The sequence below is a fragment of the Suncus etruscus genome, chromosome 13, assembly GCF_024139225.1.
Source record: "Suncus etruscus isolate mSunEtr1 chromosome 13, mSunEtr1.pri.cur, whole genome shotgun sequence".
In the NCBI taxonomy this organism is placed as follows: Eukaryota; Metazoa; Chordata; class Mammalia; order Eulipotyphla; family Soricidae; genus Suncus; species Suncus etruscus.
In genome coordinates, this window is record NC_064860.1 from 3,779,545 (window position 1) to 3,795,942 (window position 16,398).

The window sequence follows — 16,398 nt, forward strand, 5'->3', positions numbered from 1 at the left end:
AAAAAGCTCAGGACTCTCAGAGGTTCTGGTGGATGTAGAGAGAAATGGCAGGGAGTGGCCTGGGTCTTCCTCCAACCCTTCTCCCCGGAAAACCATGGTCCATGCTGGAAAGTGTGTGCATGCGCACACACATGCATGCCTTTCTAAGAAATTCATTAGTCCAAATTGCTCGCTCCACTAATGGGGTTGAAAGCACTAGAGTCTCTTGGATAATTAGAAAATCTTTGAGGGTGTACTTTGGGGCCTTCTCGTCCTCCCAGAAACCTAGCAAGTATGATGGACATAAAAAGTATCTTTGCAGCTGTTGTGTGTGTCTTGGTGCTACAGAAGGACACAAATAGCATCTGGCATTTTGATTCACCCAATTTATTCACATGATGTTGGGGCACTTGTCCTTGAACAAGTTTTGATTATTGATTTGCGAGGTTTTTTTTTTTTGATTTTTGAATCTTTCACAGTAATATTTAAGGTACATAGTGACAATGAATCAAGGCCATTTCCACCACCAGTGTTATCCTCCCTCCACCCCTGTTCCCAGTATGCATCCCTTATCTCCCTCAAATGCCCCTCTGGACTGCTGGTGTAACTGCATCCATCTAGAGGTTATAAAGAAGGGAAAAAAAGAAGAAAAACAAAATAAAACAAAACAGAAACACCTCCTGTGTTCCTTAACTGTAAGGAGTCACTTCTGGTTGACCTGTGTGACAAGAACATGGTACATGCTACTGATGCATAACAAAGGGGTCCACACCATCTTATAAAAACCTTGCAAATCATACTGTGCCTATGGAAAAAAAAAAAGAAGAAACACAAAACCTTGCCACACTATCACTCCTTCCTTCACTTTTTCTTTTTCCTCTTTTTATTTATTTTTTCTTTTCTATTTTTTCTTTTTCTTTTGTTCTTTTTATTTTATTTATTTTATTTTTCTTTTATTCTCCTGGTTATCATATGATGGTGGTTGGTTTTAGTTAGTATCTAGGTGCTTTTTTTTTTTTTTTTTTTTTTTGTAGTTGCTGGTCTTTTTTTCTTGTTTCTGTTTTGTTTTATTTGTGTGCACAGGCCGCATCTGGGGGACCTCTGGCCCAGATGACTGGCCCCTGTCAGCTGCTCGAAACTCATTAGGCCAGCAAAACCCCATCTTCCCCCAACTGCGTTTGGCAGGAAAAGACTCCAAGTTATATTTTCAGATTTTGTTTTCAGCAAGAGCCAGAGTGTAGTCCTAGCATGTGCATAAGAAACCTTGGGGTGGAGGGTGGGGAGCTCTTCATGGCTGGCTCCTTGCATGCAGTTGGCCCACCATTTCTAGCTGAGTCTGCCTGTCTTTCCACCCCCTCTCCTGGCCCCTTCCTGTCCAAGTTATATAACATGCTGGCACTGGGCCCTCCCGGACTGGCTCACCCCACCGTAGCCTGGTTCAGCCCCCCTTTAACCACTCCCATCTGGCCAACACATCTGGGCCAGATAATCACTATCTGACAGTAATCAGTGGCCCTGAGGGACACCCACGGGGTCACAAATGCACTTTCCTGTTCTGAGCTAAGTTCTGAGCATAGCTGTTGTTAGGGGCTCATCAGGGAGGGTAGAACTAGGCAGGTGGGCATTCACAACAGAGCATGCATACCTCCCGTTAGGGTCTCCCAAGGAGGGGGGAAAAGCAGAGTGGAAAGAGCTTTGCATTGTAGAAACCAGGCTGTGTGTGTGTGTGTATGTGTGTGTGTGTGTGTGTGTGTGTGTGTGTGTGTGTGTTGAAGTTGCACTGGCCAAGGAGAGGATAACTGAGGTTGTACTGGCTGGGCCAATGAACTTAAGTTTGCAAACAGCTTGTCCATCCTGAACTTGCCTAAACATCTGTCATCTTTAATCCTATTTACTCCCTCCATGGGATTTAGTGAAACCTTGCACTTTGCGTAGGGCAGGAACAAACGTCCTGGCCTTGGAGGCCCCCCCCCCCAGAAATCTCTGGTAGGACATAGCAGTGACTTATGTGAACAGAGCATGTCGTGGAATTGCACAGTTTTGTTCTCTCTCTCTCTCTCTCTCTCTCTCTCTCTCTCTCTCTCTCTCTCTCTCTCTCTCTCTCTCTCTCTCACACACACACACACACACACACACACACATTCACATGTGCCCACACAGAACCTGTCAAGCTGCAAACAATGGAATAAAGGCAGGGACTTCAGCAACTTTGATGTCTTGGGTGTGGCATTGTACTTAGAAAATCAAACAGGGGTCAACCAACTGGGGACCCGCAGTGGCAAAGCTTGAACACAGAGTCTCACAGAAGCCTGGGCTGGGTTCTGCCTCTTGATAGACGAGGGAATTTCTTTCATTGCAGGACTCTGAGCGCAGGGTTCATGGAGTCTATTTAATTTTTTACAGCTGCTTGTATCTGCAATGAACTAAGAACTCAGCCTTTTTATTTTCAAAATAAGGGTTCCCTAATCCAGCTCTTCCCACAAGTCCCCTTGAGCAGAGAGCTCAGGAGGCCAGGAGCATGTCTGAGCAGAGGGGCTAGTGTGGGTGTGTGAGGATCACTGGCTGCAGCTGCCTCTGAGGAAGCAGCTCTCAAGAGCACTGTAGGGATGTGCCGCTGCTGTGAGCCATCTCCAAGCCCAAAAGTACTCATTGTTTACCCTTGAGTTCTGTGCTCAGGGATCACTTTTGCTGGGGCTCTATGGAGCGATAGGTTGGCCAGGTGACTGTCCCACTCTGCACCCACCTGTGCCCTGTTCTTGAAGGCCCAGGACTCAAAGCAGCCCTGGAAATGCTGGGCAGTGTTTCCTGGGATTTGGGAAAGACTGAGGCTGACTTGAATCACTCTGGGAGCTAGACAGGAAAGTCCCCAGATGCTCATTGCTGTGACCCTTGCACACAATAATGTGTTTTACATCTGAGACTCTGTTGTAGGATTCTTATATTCGTAGGCTCAACCCTTACAAATGGATTGTTGAGTCCAGGTTTTAGTGCTGCTAATTTCCCATAAATCATTGAGGGAAATGCTTGCCAAAGTAGGTGTCCAAAGGGAAAATACTGGTTTTGTTTTGAGTAGTTTAGAACCTATGTTGGATAAATAGAAAATAGAAAATCCTAAGGTGTGTGGGGTGTGAGGCCTTTCTTGGCTCGACCCTGGTACCTGCCCCTTTGCCAGCAGGTCTAAGGTTGAGGATAGCAGTGGAGAAATGATCTACAGGCAGTCAGTTGAAGTTTCAGGAGACAGCCAGCTTAATAAAACTATACTAACATGGCCCTAACCACCATGTACATTCCTTCACATGGCTTCTAAGCTAAGATTCATGTAGACTCTTTTAGCTGCCCTCCATGACCACTGCTGCATCAACTCTCTCTCTCTCTCTCTCTCTCTCTCTCTCTCTCTCTCTCTCTCTCTCTCTCTCTCTTCCCTTCCCGCAGCCAACCCTATTCTTTATTCCCAACAGCAGACCCTCCCCAATGTGGATGGGTCTGAGCATCCAGATGGGATAAATAAGAAGTTGGGGGTGGTGGTAGTAACAAACCCAGAGCAGTTTAGCTTTTTTTTTTTCTCTTCTTCTATATCTTTATTTTGCCCCTTGGATTTTCCTCTGAGCTTCAAAGCTCATTCCACCCAGTAATTCTGGGCCAACGCACCGTGACTGCCTCCGCACTTGGCCTTTCCTTCGGGATCTGGCATGCAGCGAGGCACCACGTGGCTGCTTCTAACTCACCAGAGAACTATCTCGTTTACACTTGCAAGTTCCGGGCTCTTCACTCCAGGGCCAGGCAGGAGGGAGGAGTGATAAGAGGGGGTGTCACGGGGTATCAGGGAGGGAGGTTCTCTGTTCACGAGGAGCTGGCGCCTGGTTTCCTTGACAGGTCAGTTCAGATGTGGTCATTGGCTGGGAGTTAAGGCCCAAGTTCCCTCGAATGGAAATTTCCTCACTTAGTTCCAAGTCCTAATCTAGAAAGAGGCTGAAGATGCTGCAGGCATGAGGGAAAGGCTGGGGGAGGGAGGGCACAAACCTTGGGCCCATGGCCTTCTGAGGGCATCTGGCCATGCCAACTGACAGCTTTGGTTGTCACATGTAGAGATGGATTCTACTGTGGAGAGACTAGGGGTGCTGTTTCCAAGTACCCCACAATGCCCAGATCATACCCCCTCAAACTCCAGCCTGCAATGTCAGATCAGGGACAGGATGTGTGTTGGGAGGAATAAGAGGGAGAGCGTGTTGAAGGTTATGAGGAGAAAGTGGAGGCACCAGAATCCTGCGGGGCTGGGATTTGCCTGTAAGCCCTGACTGCAGCAGGAAAGGGTCCACTCCCCATTCCCAGCAGACTCTTGTATTCCCACTTGCAGGGGTCTGGGCATGCCACTGTGCAAGTCCTAAATCTCAGTGGGTGCTGCAGTGAGCATCATTCATGTGTCTTTTGGTGGCCCTGGGGAAGCCTCCAGGTATGGGATTCCATGCTCTGGCTGGATCTCAGCTGGGTTTGGCAGGTAAAGCAGGAGGGGTCCGGAGGTTTGGGTCCCTATTAGACTTCTCTTCTGCTGCTGATTGTTGAGTCCCGTTTACTTCTTTTTTGTTTGTTTCTTTGTTTGTTTTTGGTTTTTGGGCCACACCCGGCGTTGCTCAGGGGTCACTCCTGGCTGTCTGCTCAGAAATAGCTCCTGGCAGGCACGGGGACCATATGGGACACCGGGATTCAAACCAACCACCTTTGGTCTTGGATCGGCTGCTTGCAAAGCAAACACCGCTGTGCTATCTCTCCGGGCCCCCGTTTACTTCTTTATTGGTTGTTTGTGAATCCACAAAGAGCTCCCAGAATGAGAAATTGATTCCCATCCCTTGTCCCCTTTTGGGGAAAGATCTTGGTAATATTTATCCGCAGCAAATAATCCACACAGACAGGAGGGTTAAGGGGTAAAAGGTTGGGCGAAGAGAGTCCATTGTCAGCCTGCTACTAGCTCCAAAACACACCTGGAGCCAGCCCGCCAACTCTGGCAAAAGACCCTGAATGCCTGGCACCCAAGCCATTTATTTGGCTCTCAACAGCGCCTCTACCTGGAAGGTCAAGGTGGGACAACAGGCAAAGGATAATCTTATGGAAATATTTTCATATACAACACTGATCATAGAATAAAGTGAGCTCTGTCACTCTCAGAGGCTGACAGTTGGAGGCTGGCCAGCTCTGTGGCACTGTAGCTGCCCTGAAGCACTACTAGGCTCTGGTGTGGTCAAACATTATCTAGTCTAATATTAACTTGGAAGTTTTGGCATTTGGGGACGAAGTCACCATTTCAAATAGTAAGCATTCTGCTTGTGATGGCAAACCATTACATGAGTGTATCAAACTGTACAGAACTGCCTTTCCCTGACAGAAGAAAATCCTAGAAGTTCTTTGACCATCAACCTTCTCTTGAACCAGCTCTTTCTGAATCCCTTGCTTGATGACATTCAGATATGAACTGCATTATTAGTTCATCCTGAGTCTCCAACCGGATAATTGGTCTACCATGCAAGATTTGTTTTTTGGTCTTTTCTGCCTCTGTAGTAGTGTGAGACAATAGCTAGTTTCCTAAGGTCTCTCTATGTCTCTATTTATGCTTCTCCCAGGCTGCTTTTTTGTCTATGTATCTCTGTGTTTAATACATACATCTCAGCTTCTCTAGAGAACCCCAGTTCTATGTGTCTCCCTTCCTTTGTAAATGCTCCTCAAACCCAGTGAAATGGTACCTGGTGACCTTCTCCAAGCCAGCCCCGAAGCCCCTCAGGCTGCCTGGTACATGCCTGGGGAAAACCAGTCCCTACATTAACCTGGGGCATCCCTGCCTCTGAAGAGGCCTTATTTGTCTGGAAGGCCTTTGGGGTCAAGGTTGTTTGTTTGCTTCAAATCAGAACAAGATGTTTTGTATTTTCCACTTCCAGGGCAGAAGGTCTTAGCCTCCCTTTCATAGCTTCATTTCTCTCTGGCCTGGAGCCAAGCGCAAGCTGTTTCCTGGTGTCAGAGAGGGAAACCAAGCTGCCTGCAGAGAGTTCTGGCTCTTACTTCCATTCCTCAGCAAAGAAATCTAAGTTCCAGGCTCTGCTGGGCTTCTCTCCACAAGCTAGCAACCAAGCCTCCCTCACAGGGATGAATTGTGATGGCCCACTGGCTCTTTATGAGGGGGCACCAACAGCTGCATTGTTTCACACTAGGGAACTGATGAGTGACAGGATTGTCACCTGGCCTAGGGCTTCTTCACCTATTTCGACATGAAAACTGTCTTCTCTAAGACATTATGACTTTGATAGTAAATTGTAGAGAAGTTTCTTTTAAATCACGTTTTTAACTTTAAACATCATGATTCACAAAGTTGTTGGTAATGGTTTCAGGCATGTAATATTCCAGCCTGAATCCTCTACCCTCCACCAATGACCCCCACCACGTTCCTTCCCACCCCCAACCCATTTCCTTGACAGATATTTTCTAATTTGTTTGGTTTTGGTTTTAGTGCCACAGCTGGCTGTGCTCAGGGCTCTGTGCTCAGGAACCACACCTGGCAAGCCTCCTTGGGTCTTATGCTTACAGTAGTGTTCGATCTAGTGGTTTAGATTCATACAGATCTCTCCCCACTGCACTCCAGTCAAGCCCATGACCCCTGACCCTTGTTACCACTGTTACCTCCAAATCATCACTTCTTGCTCACCCCTTCCTTAAAAATTACATCTTTTTTTTTTTTTTTAAAGTCATGAGACCCCATATAGGACTGTGATCCGCAGGGCAAGAAGCGAGGATGTGCCTGGGGAGATGCACAAAGTGCTGAAGCACAGCTCTTGTGAGGGAGGTCATATTCATCCCTGGTACTGCCTGGTCCCTTGTGAGTCTCCAGGCATGGCATCCCCTATTCTCCAAAAAAAAAAAAAAAAACCCCAAAGAGAAACCCCACACTAATCCCCCGCTGGGCTCAAGCCAGTCATTCTGGCTCTACCAGCCCTGGAAATGGGCAGGCATATGGACCGTGTAGAAAAAGAGGAGAAGGGACCAAGGCACCAAGGACCAAGGGACCAAGTGACCAAGGGACCAAAGACCTCAGACCTCCATGACCCAGTGTGTGTGTATGTGGCTCCCTGTGGAGAGGAAAGGGTCTGGGCAGGGGTCGCAGCCTCACCACCTCCAAGGATCTGCTTTAAAAGAATTCTCTTGGAGAGTCCCTACACCCCCACCACGCCCTCCCCTAACCCTCTGCAGAGCTGGGCTGGGCAGGAGGAATTCTGTGAGTCCCTTTCCTCCTCCCTTTGCATGACAGCTCGAGGAGGGGCGGGGTCGAGGCGGGACCGGAGCTCTAGGGGAAGGGCCGGCACCCCCGGGGAGCTTTAGAAGTGGGGTGCAGCTTGCAGCGGTGCACACAGGGAGTCACCATGGAGGGCGGCTTCACGGGCGGGGACGCGTACCAGCAGCACTTCATGCCCAGGGACTACCTGCTCACCTACTACAACTTCTCCGCGGGGCCCTCGCCCGAGGTGGAGATGCTCCAATTCAACCTGGAGTGTCTCCACAAGACCTTCGGCAGCGGTGAGCGCAGGCACCTGCTTGGGGCTGAGGGGTGCAGACAAGGGACCCCTCTTCTTTCTCCTGGGAGGACTGGTGGGAATCTGCGTTGGGATCTGAGATTGGGCATCAAGCCCAGGGCGGGGTGCACCTCCCAAGTGGACTGGTGCAAGCCTTCTAGATGGGGGTGAAGGTGGGATCCAGCCCTGCTACACCTTCTGGGACAGTGCTCCCCTCTCCAAGAGTCATAGCAACAGTGGCCGCATTCTCCTGTGTCCTGGAAAGGAGGTTGGTTAGTGGGGTGGGATCTAGATGTTTAGGTCCATACAGATCTCTCCCCTTAGCACTCCAGTCAAGCCCATGACTCCTAACCCTTGCTACCTCTGTTACCTCCAAATCATCACTTCTTGCTCACCCCTCCTTAAAATTACATCTGTTTTTTTTAAAGTCATGAGACCCCATATGGGATTGTGATCCGCAGGGCAAGAAGAAGCTAGGATGGGAAAGGGATGGATGGCTCCATGACCAGACTTCAGGATCCCTGGGGGGAGCTGTTCCCTGCCCACCTCCCTGACCCTCAGCTCAACCTCTCTGCATCCTGCCCAACGGCCCCAAGTTTTCCTGCATCCAAGAACTCCCAGGCAGGGAGCAACCTCCAGAGGCTCCCAGAGCCCTTGCTGGGGGCCAATGGTCTTGCCTTTCTCAGACTCAGTTTCTCTTCTTTGAAGATGCAGATGCAGTGGGCAGCGCTCGGGATGGTTCCGAGGGACTAGGGGGGCCCCCTCATATAGGTCCCAGACAGCGCCTCCCTCTGCCTGCACAGGTGGTCTCCGCGGGGAGACCCTCATCGACATCGGCTCGGGCCCCACCATCTACCAACTGCTGGCTGCCTGCGAGGCCTTCCAGGACATCACCATGTCAGACTTCACGGACCGCAACCGTGAGGAGCTGCTGAGGTGGCTGAAGAAGGACCCTGGGGCTTTTGACTGGACCCCGGCCGTGAAGATGGCCTGCGAGCTGGAGGGCAACAGGTAGAGGGGGCAGGCACCCTGGTACCAAGGGGCTTCCTGACTCAGGGCAGGCTTGCACAGGACCACAGACAGATGCTCTGGGGAAGGTAGCTTCTCAGCACACTGAGATGCGCTCCTGTGGGGTCCCAAGGTTAGATGGAAGGGCCCCTTATTCTTCTTCTCCGCCTTTTCTCCTTCCTTCCTCCCTTCTTCTGTTTCCTTCTTTCCTCTTTCCCTCCCTCCTTCCCTCCCTCCCTTCTTTCCTTTCTTCTTTCCTTCTGTTCCTCCCGCCCCTCCATTTCTCCATCCTTTCTTCCTTCCCTCAGTCCCCTCTTCCCTCCCTCAATCCCTTCTTCCTTCCCTCCCTTCCTTCTCTCTCCTTCCCTCCCTCCCTCCTTTCTTTCCTTCCCTTCCTTCCTTCTTACTGCCCTTCCTCCCACCCTCTCCACTTCTCCATCCTTTCTTCCCTCCCTCAATCCCTTCTTCCCTCCCTTTTTCCTTTCCTTTCCTTCCTTCCCTCCACCATTTCTCCATCCTTTTTCCCTCCCTCAGTCCCTTCTTCACTCCCTCAATACCTTCTTCCCTCCACCCTCCTTCCTTCCCTTTCTTCCTTCCTCCCTCTCTTACCTACCTCCTTCTCTCTCTCCCTCCTACCCCCCCATTCCTACTTAGCCCAGTCCCCTGGCCAAGCCCCACTCCATCAACCACCCCCTGTCCTTTCCCCACAGTGGCCAGTGGAAGGAGAAGGAGGAGAAGTTGCGGGCGACGGTGAAGCGGGTTCTCAAGTGCGATGCCAACCTGGCCAACCCACTGGCACCCGTGGTGCTGCCTCCGGCCGACTGCGTGCTCACGCTGCTGGCCATGGAGTGTGCCTGCTGCAGCCTGGAGGCCTACCGCGCGGGGCTGGCCCACCTGGCCTCGCTCCTCAAGCCTGGAGGCCACCTGGTGACCACGGTCACGCTCCGGCTCTCCTCCTACATGGTGGGGAAGCGGGAATTCTCCTGCGTGTCCTTGGAGAAGGAGGAGGTAGAGCAGGCTGTCTTGGCCGCTGGCTTGGAGATCACACAACTCATTCACAGCCCTAAGAGCTACACACCCGCTAGTGCCCCTAACACCGGGGTCTGCTTCATTGTGGCCCGCAAGAAGTAGCTGCACAAGCTGGGGAGGCCCTGCCAGGCTCAGTGTACCTTGCATCCTTGTGCCAGAGCTGGGAGCAAAATAAGGTAGTGTAGGGGCTTTGCCTTCCCCCACTGACCCCTCTTGTCAGAGCCCTGGGGCTCTTACACACACCCATAGACTGCCCTTATCATCGTAGATGCTTCTACAAGTCCAGAGAGGACGAGCCTTTCTCTGCTGCAGCCCTCAGCTCCCTCACATACAAGTTCCCTGCACAATCCACAGACCTGGGTTCAGAATTCGGATCCGGAATTGAAAGTCAGGAAGCTTCTATCCCAGTGTATTCCCTGACTGTTTCTCCGTTCCAACGTTGCTTCCTTCCCAAGGTCCCTTCCTGGAAGCCCCTTAGTTTTGGACCTGGATGCCCCACTTTTTCGATTTTCACCTTTGGCATACCTTGGAGACCGTATGACACTGGTGGAAAAAAAACGTTGCTTTGGACAGTGGAGTGTTGGTACCTGTCCCACCAGCAATCAAACATGTTTCTTTTTCTCTTAAAAAGGAAAGACAGAAGGACGGGTGGAGGGATGATGTATGGCAGGTGGTGGTTTTCAAGCTGTGAGCACTCCTGAAATCCCTCTATGCTTGATTTCATTTTTGTAGTTGGCTCACAATTTTCTCAACCTTTCATCATCAGTGTCTACCAGCTGCTGTGAGGGCCTGGGGGGCAGTGTTGGACTGATCCTCCAATTCTAGAGATATCCAGATAATGGGACTTGGATGAACAAAACAGTTTTACAAAGGTTAAGTATGCTCCCACCCCCACTGCATAAACATCCCAAACAGTATTACAGTTAATTCCTATTTCCCATTAGATATGGGTGTGGCCTGGCCCATGGGGAGAGGCCCAGCAGGGATTCAGGTCATACCTGACTCAAGGTGCAACTAGCCAGGTACCCCAGAGGAAGCATAGAGATGGGAGTCAGGCTGACTAACAGGAAGGTACCTGCCTCAGGCCTCCGTGGTCCTGCCCTTGAGCCCTCAGCCTCCTGGATGCCCCTTCTCAGTTTCCCTGTGAAACTCACTTTAGGCCTTGAACCTGCAAGATTCCAGTTTCAATAAATCTGGTCCTTCTCTGGATCTTCCACTCCCTTTCTGAGAACTGAGGCTGTGAGATCTAATTGAGACATCTACAGAAAAGTTCTAGGAGCAGGGAACCACTGAGGCAAAGTGCTTTGACTACCCAAGGACTATACTATATAAAGCCACTATTGCTATCTCTTTCCCCAAGAGCCAGAGTAGCCCTTAGCAATTACCCAGTTCTGGTGCATTTTAGTAAAGGAAGAGATTTCTGCTGCTTGGGAAAGTGGGTCGGGATGTGAGGGAGCCATGAAGGGCTAGAGAATGTGTGTTATTGTTTGACAGGGCCACACTGGGTTGACTAATCATGCTAGGGACTTGGCTACATGAATTTAACTGTATTCCGAAGGCTTTAATAAAACCTGTTTTGCCCTCAAGTGTGGACTGATCTTGGGACGTGTTGTTGACTGTGCATGTGTGTCGAGAGGTCTTTAGGGAAGGAAGCCATGGAAGGATGGTAAGGGAACTGCTGAAGACAGATTAGCAGACATAACTTCTTTGGTGTAGAAAATAGGGACCTCCCTGAGATGATGGGGAAGGTCCTGTTATAAGAGTGGTACAAACAATAAAAAACACAAGAGCAGTGGCTTTGCCATTTCTGTTTTTACTTCTCATAGAATAGTGTAAGTAAGACATTGACACCGAGTCAAGATAGATGGGCAACTCTAAGATTAATACGTCTTCCTCATGGTGCCAAGAAGGTTGCTATCGTTCCAACTATTATGCCCCATGTTCAAAGCTGGGAAAAGGTGTTCCGTGGATAGTGACCATGCTCTGTCCCATGTTCCATGGTTAGTGGCCACACTTAGCCCCCCCCCCCCCCATTTGTGAAGTGTTGAAATAGGAGCAAAAAATTTCCCATCTCCACTTTTAGCATGTTTGAAGATGATGGAGGAATAGGATAGTTTACACACTTTAATACCAGCTGTATCCTCATCTTTTCGAAAGGAAACTGTACATCAGAGCAAAAGTCAGCATAGAGACCACTTCCAGTAGGAGGCTGAAACTTAGATTGGGCTTCGTCAGTAGGGAGCCCTAGGCATGTTGGGGAACTAAGGCCTTTAGGATATGGACTCTGAGCTATGTACACACAGGTCAGGCAGATGGACATGGTGTGTTGGATTCCGTTTACTCCTTTATTGGTTATTTGTGTATCCTCAAAGAGCTCCCAGAATGAGAAATTGATTCCCATCCCCTTATCCCCTTGTGGAGAGAGATCTTGGTGATATTTATCCACAGCAAAGGTTGGGAGAAGAGAGTCCTTTGTCAGCCTTCTGCCAGCTCCAAAACACACCTTGACTCAGCCAGCCAACTCTGCTAAAAGACTCTGAACACCTTGCTCCCAAACTATTTATTCCGCTCTCAACAGTGTCCCCACCTGGAAGGTCAAGGTGAGACAACAGACAAAGAATAATCTTATGGAAATGTTTTCATATACTACAATGGGGCACATCTTGTCAAAGTATGGGCTGGAGAAGACTCATGATTTGTGATCCGAACTAAAACGAAGAACAAAAAAAAAAAAAAAAAAAAGAAAAGAAAAAAAAAGAAAATCATGGCTGATGATATTTCTCAGGTACTTCCATCCAGGCTGGGCCTTCTTTGGTAACCTCAGAGAGGAGGGAGTCAGATTTCCCTTTTTTACATAAACTACAGTAGCCCAGTGTTACCTCTTCAACACCTTCCCACAGAAAGGGCCCAGTTCAGCAACTGAATATAAAATAAAATAAAATAAAATAAAATAAAATAAAATGAGCAGTTAGATCCTCCAGGTGAGATGAAACTACAGGGCTGACATCTCTGAATCTTTCCCAGTGAAAAGGGATGCTCTGGGCACTGCCCCCTTGAACCCACTTGGCCTTGAGAAAATCCAATAGCCCTGCCCACAGCCAACATCTTCCCACAGGGAAATGGGCCTGCTTTGCCACCAAGCATGTGGCCTTGTGAAACCTCTATACAGTGATGTCAGCCCAGTATGTTCACAGGAAATATAATGGGAAAGTTACATAGTAATCTTCCCACCTCAGTGAACCTAAAAGAGTTCATAGCCATAGCCCAGTAAATCCTTAGACAATGACTCTAGAAACACCATGGAGAGATATAAAACGCATTTCAAATTGATCTGTATTGATCTAAATTCTGATCATTCTATTTGCCTTTATGTTGTAACAAGCAATATGAAGTCAACTTGTGCCTGCATGGAGGTAGGTGAGAGATTGGGGATACCAGTGAAAGGAAGGTCACATTAGTGGTGGGGTTAGTAGAGGGACTTTCCTCCTTGAATTTGTATTTTCTATTAATTAGGTGGCATTGCGGGGACTTAGTTTCACACCTCTGCATCGGAGTAATTGACCACTCCAACCACCAATTCTGTATCATTCCACTACCAAAAGGACCCATCTCCTCACTCCATCCACCCACCCCTTTCTTTCTGGTACCCACCATCATTTTCACAGAGTCTAGGAATCAGTTTAACTCTTTATTGTCTGTTTATTACTTTGGTAAATCATATTTTACATATGATAGAAGCCATCTGATATCTGTTATCCACTCCCTGACTTAATTCACTCAGCATAATCTCCTCTAAAGGACATTCTTTTTCATCACAGAGTAATATTCCATTGAGTACTTACATAGCATCTTGCATGTCCTGTCATCTGTCAATGAACATGCAGCCTGATCCCATGTTTTGCCTGTCATGAATAATGCTGTTATGAATAGAGGAATGCCATATTCTTCCAATTTAGCACTTACATATCTCTCTGATAAATGCCTCAGAGAAGAACCAGTGAATTACATGGAAGTCATATGTTGTTATATGGAATTCCAGTTTTACTCTATTTTTGCAATGTTGGCGTATCACATTTCTTGAGCTATGAAGGGGTCTCTCGTGGTTTGACATGGTCATTCTTAGATTTCACACATGCAAATCATGTGCTCTACTACTGAACCCCCATCCCCTGGACCTCTATTGTTAATTTTTAAAGGAAAAATACTGTTTTTCAGATCTGCATTCCCATCAATAATATAATAAGTATTTCTTTTTCTCCACATCCTCACAAACACCATTTGTATCCAAACTTCTGTCAATGGGTATGAAGTGATAGCTCGATCTAGTTTTAATTTGCAGTTTTTTCAGTGATGTGTAAAACTGAACATTCTTTATATGTTTGTGGAGATCCTTTATTTGTTGTTTTTTTGTTTTTGCTTCTTTTTTTGTTGTTGCTGTTTTTATTTTGGTCTTTGGGTCACACCCGGCAGTGCTTAGGGGTGACTTCTGGCTCTATGCTCAGAACGCCCCTGGCAGGCTCAGGGGACCATATGGGATGCTGGAATTGGAACCACCATCCTTCTGCATGCGAGGCAAACACCTTATCTCCATGCTATCTCTCCAGCCCCTTTATTTGTCTTTTTTAGAGAAGTGCCTATTCAAGTCTTTTGCCCAATTTTGTTTTGTTTTGAATTGCCTTTTTGTTATTTGTTATTTGTTATTTGTTATTGAAGCTATTGAACTCTTGGGATATTTATTCTGGATATTAATCCCTTATCAGAAGCACAAATATTATTGTCTACCAATTACTTAATCTTTTCTGTCTTAGTGCCAGTTTTGTTTTCTTTTTAAAACATATTTAATCTGATGAAGTTCCATATTTTTTCTGGATATTTTGACCTTTTCATTGGAGTATACTGAGGATGACGTTCAGGAGATGATCATCTGAGTTTGCTTCTGTGCAGTTTACAATTAGGGGTCTAATATCTCAGTCTTCAATATATTCTGAGTTGTTCTTTTGTCTCTGATCATGCTTTATTATTTATTTTTATTTTCTATTTTGTATGTGACAGTAGTTTTCCCAGCATTATTTCTTCAAGAGACTTGATTTTCTCCATGGTATGCTTTTTGGCTCTTCTATTGTAGATCAGTTATTTATTTATATGTGAATATTTTTCTGGGCTCTCTATTTTTTTCCATTGGTTTGTGTGCCTGCATTTGTTATTCTATGTTCCAATACCACAATTTTCTCTATCATGCTTTGAGGCCAGGGAAGATGAAGACACCAATTTATCTCATGATATTTTTTGACTACTTAGGGTCCTTCATGGACCCATATAAAATTTCCAGTCATCTACTTTCTTGAAAATGACATGGATATACCTTGATAGGGGTTATATTGGCTCAGTAAATTGCTTTAGAAAGGGCCTGGAGAGATAGCACAGCAGTGTTTGCCTTGCAAGCAGCCGATCCAGGACCAAAGGTGGTTGGTTCGAATCCCGGTGTCCCATATGGTCCCCCGTGCCTGCTAGGAGCTATTTCTGAGCAGATAGCCAGGAGTAACCCTGAGCACCGCTGGGTTTGGGCCAAAAAATTGCTTTAGAAAGTATGAATATTTTAATAACAATATTCTTCCCGTATATGTCTTTCCACTCTTTCAGCAATTTCTAATTTTTTTTTAATTTTGGGCCACACCTGGTGATGCTCAGGGGTTACTCCTAGGTATGTACTCAGAAATCGATCCTGGCTTGGGGGGCCATATGGGATGCTGGGAATCAAACCGATGTCAGTCCTGGGTCAGCTGTGGGCAAGGCAAATGCCCTACCCCTGTGCCATCGCTCCGGCCCCTAGTTTTTTTTAGTGTATAAGTCTTTCATTTCTTGGTTAGTTTTCCCTCTGGTGTTCGATATTTTTTTAGATGCAATTACAAATGAGATTGTTTTCTTAATTTTCTTAATCAGGCTCCATTGTGTTAGAAGCATGTTAGAAGCATGCCCTTCTAGTCCCTGTGCTATCTCCATTACTCAGAAAGTTTTATTCATTTTTAAATTATTTATTATTTATTTATTTACTGTTTTAGGGTCACACCCGGCAGCACTCAAGAGTGACTCCTGGTTCTGTGCTCAGAAATCTCTCCTGGCAGGCTTAGGGGACCATATGGTATGCCGGGAATCAAACTACTGTCTGTCTTGTGTCGGCTGCATGCGAGGCAAATGTCCTACCACTGTGCTATCTCTCCAACCTCTATTTTAAACTTTTTTAATAGTAGCTTTATTTGCAATAGTAAAATATTTAGAACAACTCAAGTGTTCCTCAATGGATGAATTGAACAAAATGTGACCCATCCATATTATTGTATATTACTCAGTAATAAAAAAGAACAAACTATCAATACATGCAGCAAACTGAAAGACTCTCAAGGAAATCAGCCTGAGTAGAAAAAGCTAATCTGAAAAAAATTACTCTCAGTATAATCGCAAATATAAATAACATTCTTGAAACCACAAAATTATACATAATGGTAACTGAATGATGGTTGGAAAAAATTAGAAAAGGAGGCATATTAGTAAGGGAGAGGAATGGAATGGTTTATATAGGGTAGATGAAGGACCATTGCTGTAATGGAATAAATTCCATTAACTTTTAATTTCCATTCCAATCTTTTTTATATATATTTTATTTAAATACCTTGATTACATACATGATTGTGTTTGGGTTTCAGTCATGTAAAGAACACCACCCATCACCAGTGCAACGTTCCCATCACCAATGTCCCAAATCTCCCTCCTCCCCACCCCCCACCCCCGCCTGTACTCTAGACAGGCTTTCCATTTCCCTCATACATTCTCATTATTA

The 16,398-nt window shown here is 46.9% G+C and overlaps 1 protein-coding gene across 1 annotated transcript; it reads left to right on the plus strand.

Annotated features, from left to right (window-relative positions):
- Positions 1-7,347: 7,347 nt before the first annotated feature.
- LOC126025505 (indolethylamine N-methyltransferase-like) lies at positions 7,348-10,182 on the plus strand. Its single transcript, XM_049785307.1, has 3 exons — positions 7,348-7,530; positions 8,330-8,537; positions 9,245-10,182. The coding sequence occupies exons 1-3, from the start codon at positions 7,377-7,379 to the stop codon at positions 9,663-9,665; spliced, it is 783 nt and encodes a 260-aa protein (XP_049641264.1). The 5' UTR covers positions 7,348-7,376; the 3' UTR covers positions 9,666-10,182.
- The last annotated feature ends 6,216 nt before the right edge of the window (positions 10,183-16,398 follow it).

Coding starts and splice junctions, on each gene's coding strand:
- LOC126025505 (XM_049785307.1), top strand. CDS start 7,377: ATGGAGGGCGGCTTCACGGGCGGGGACGCGTACCAGCAGCACTTCATG. Junction 7,531..8,329: donor CCACAAGACCTTCGGCAGCG/GTGAGCGCAGGC, acceptor CTGCCTGCACAG/GTGGTCTCCGCGGGGAGACC. Junction 8,538..9,244: donor TGCGAGCTGGAGGGCAACAG/GTAGAGGGGGCA, acceptor CTTTCCCCACAG/TGGCCAGTGGAAGGAGAAGG.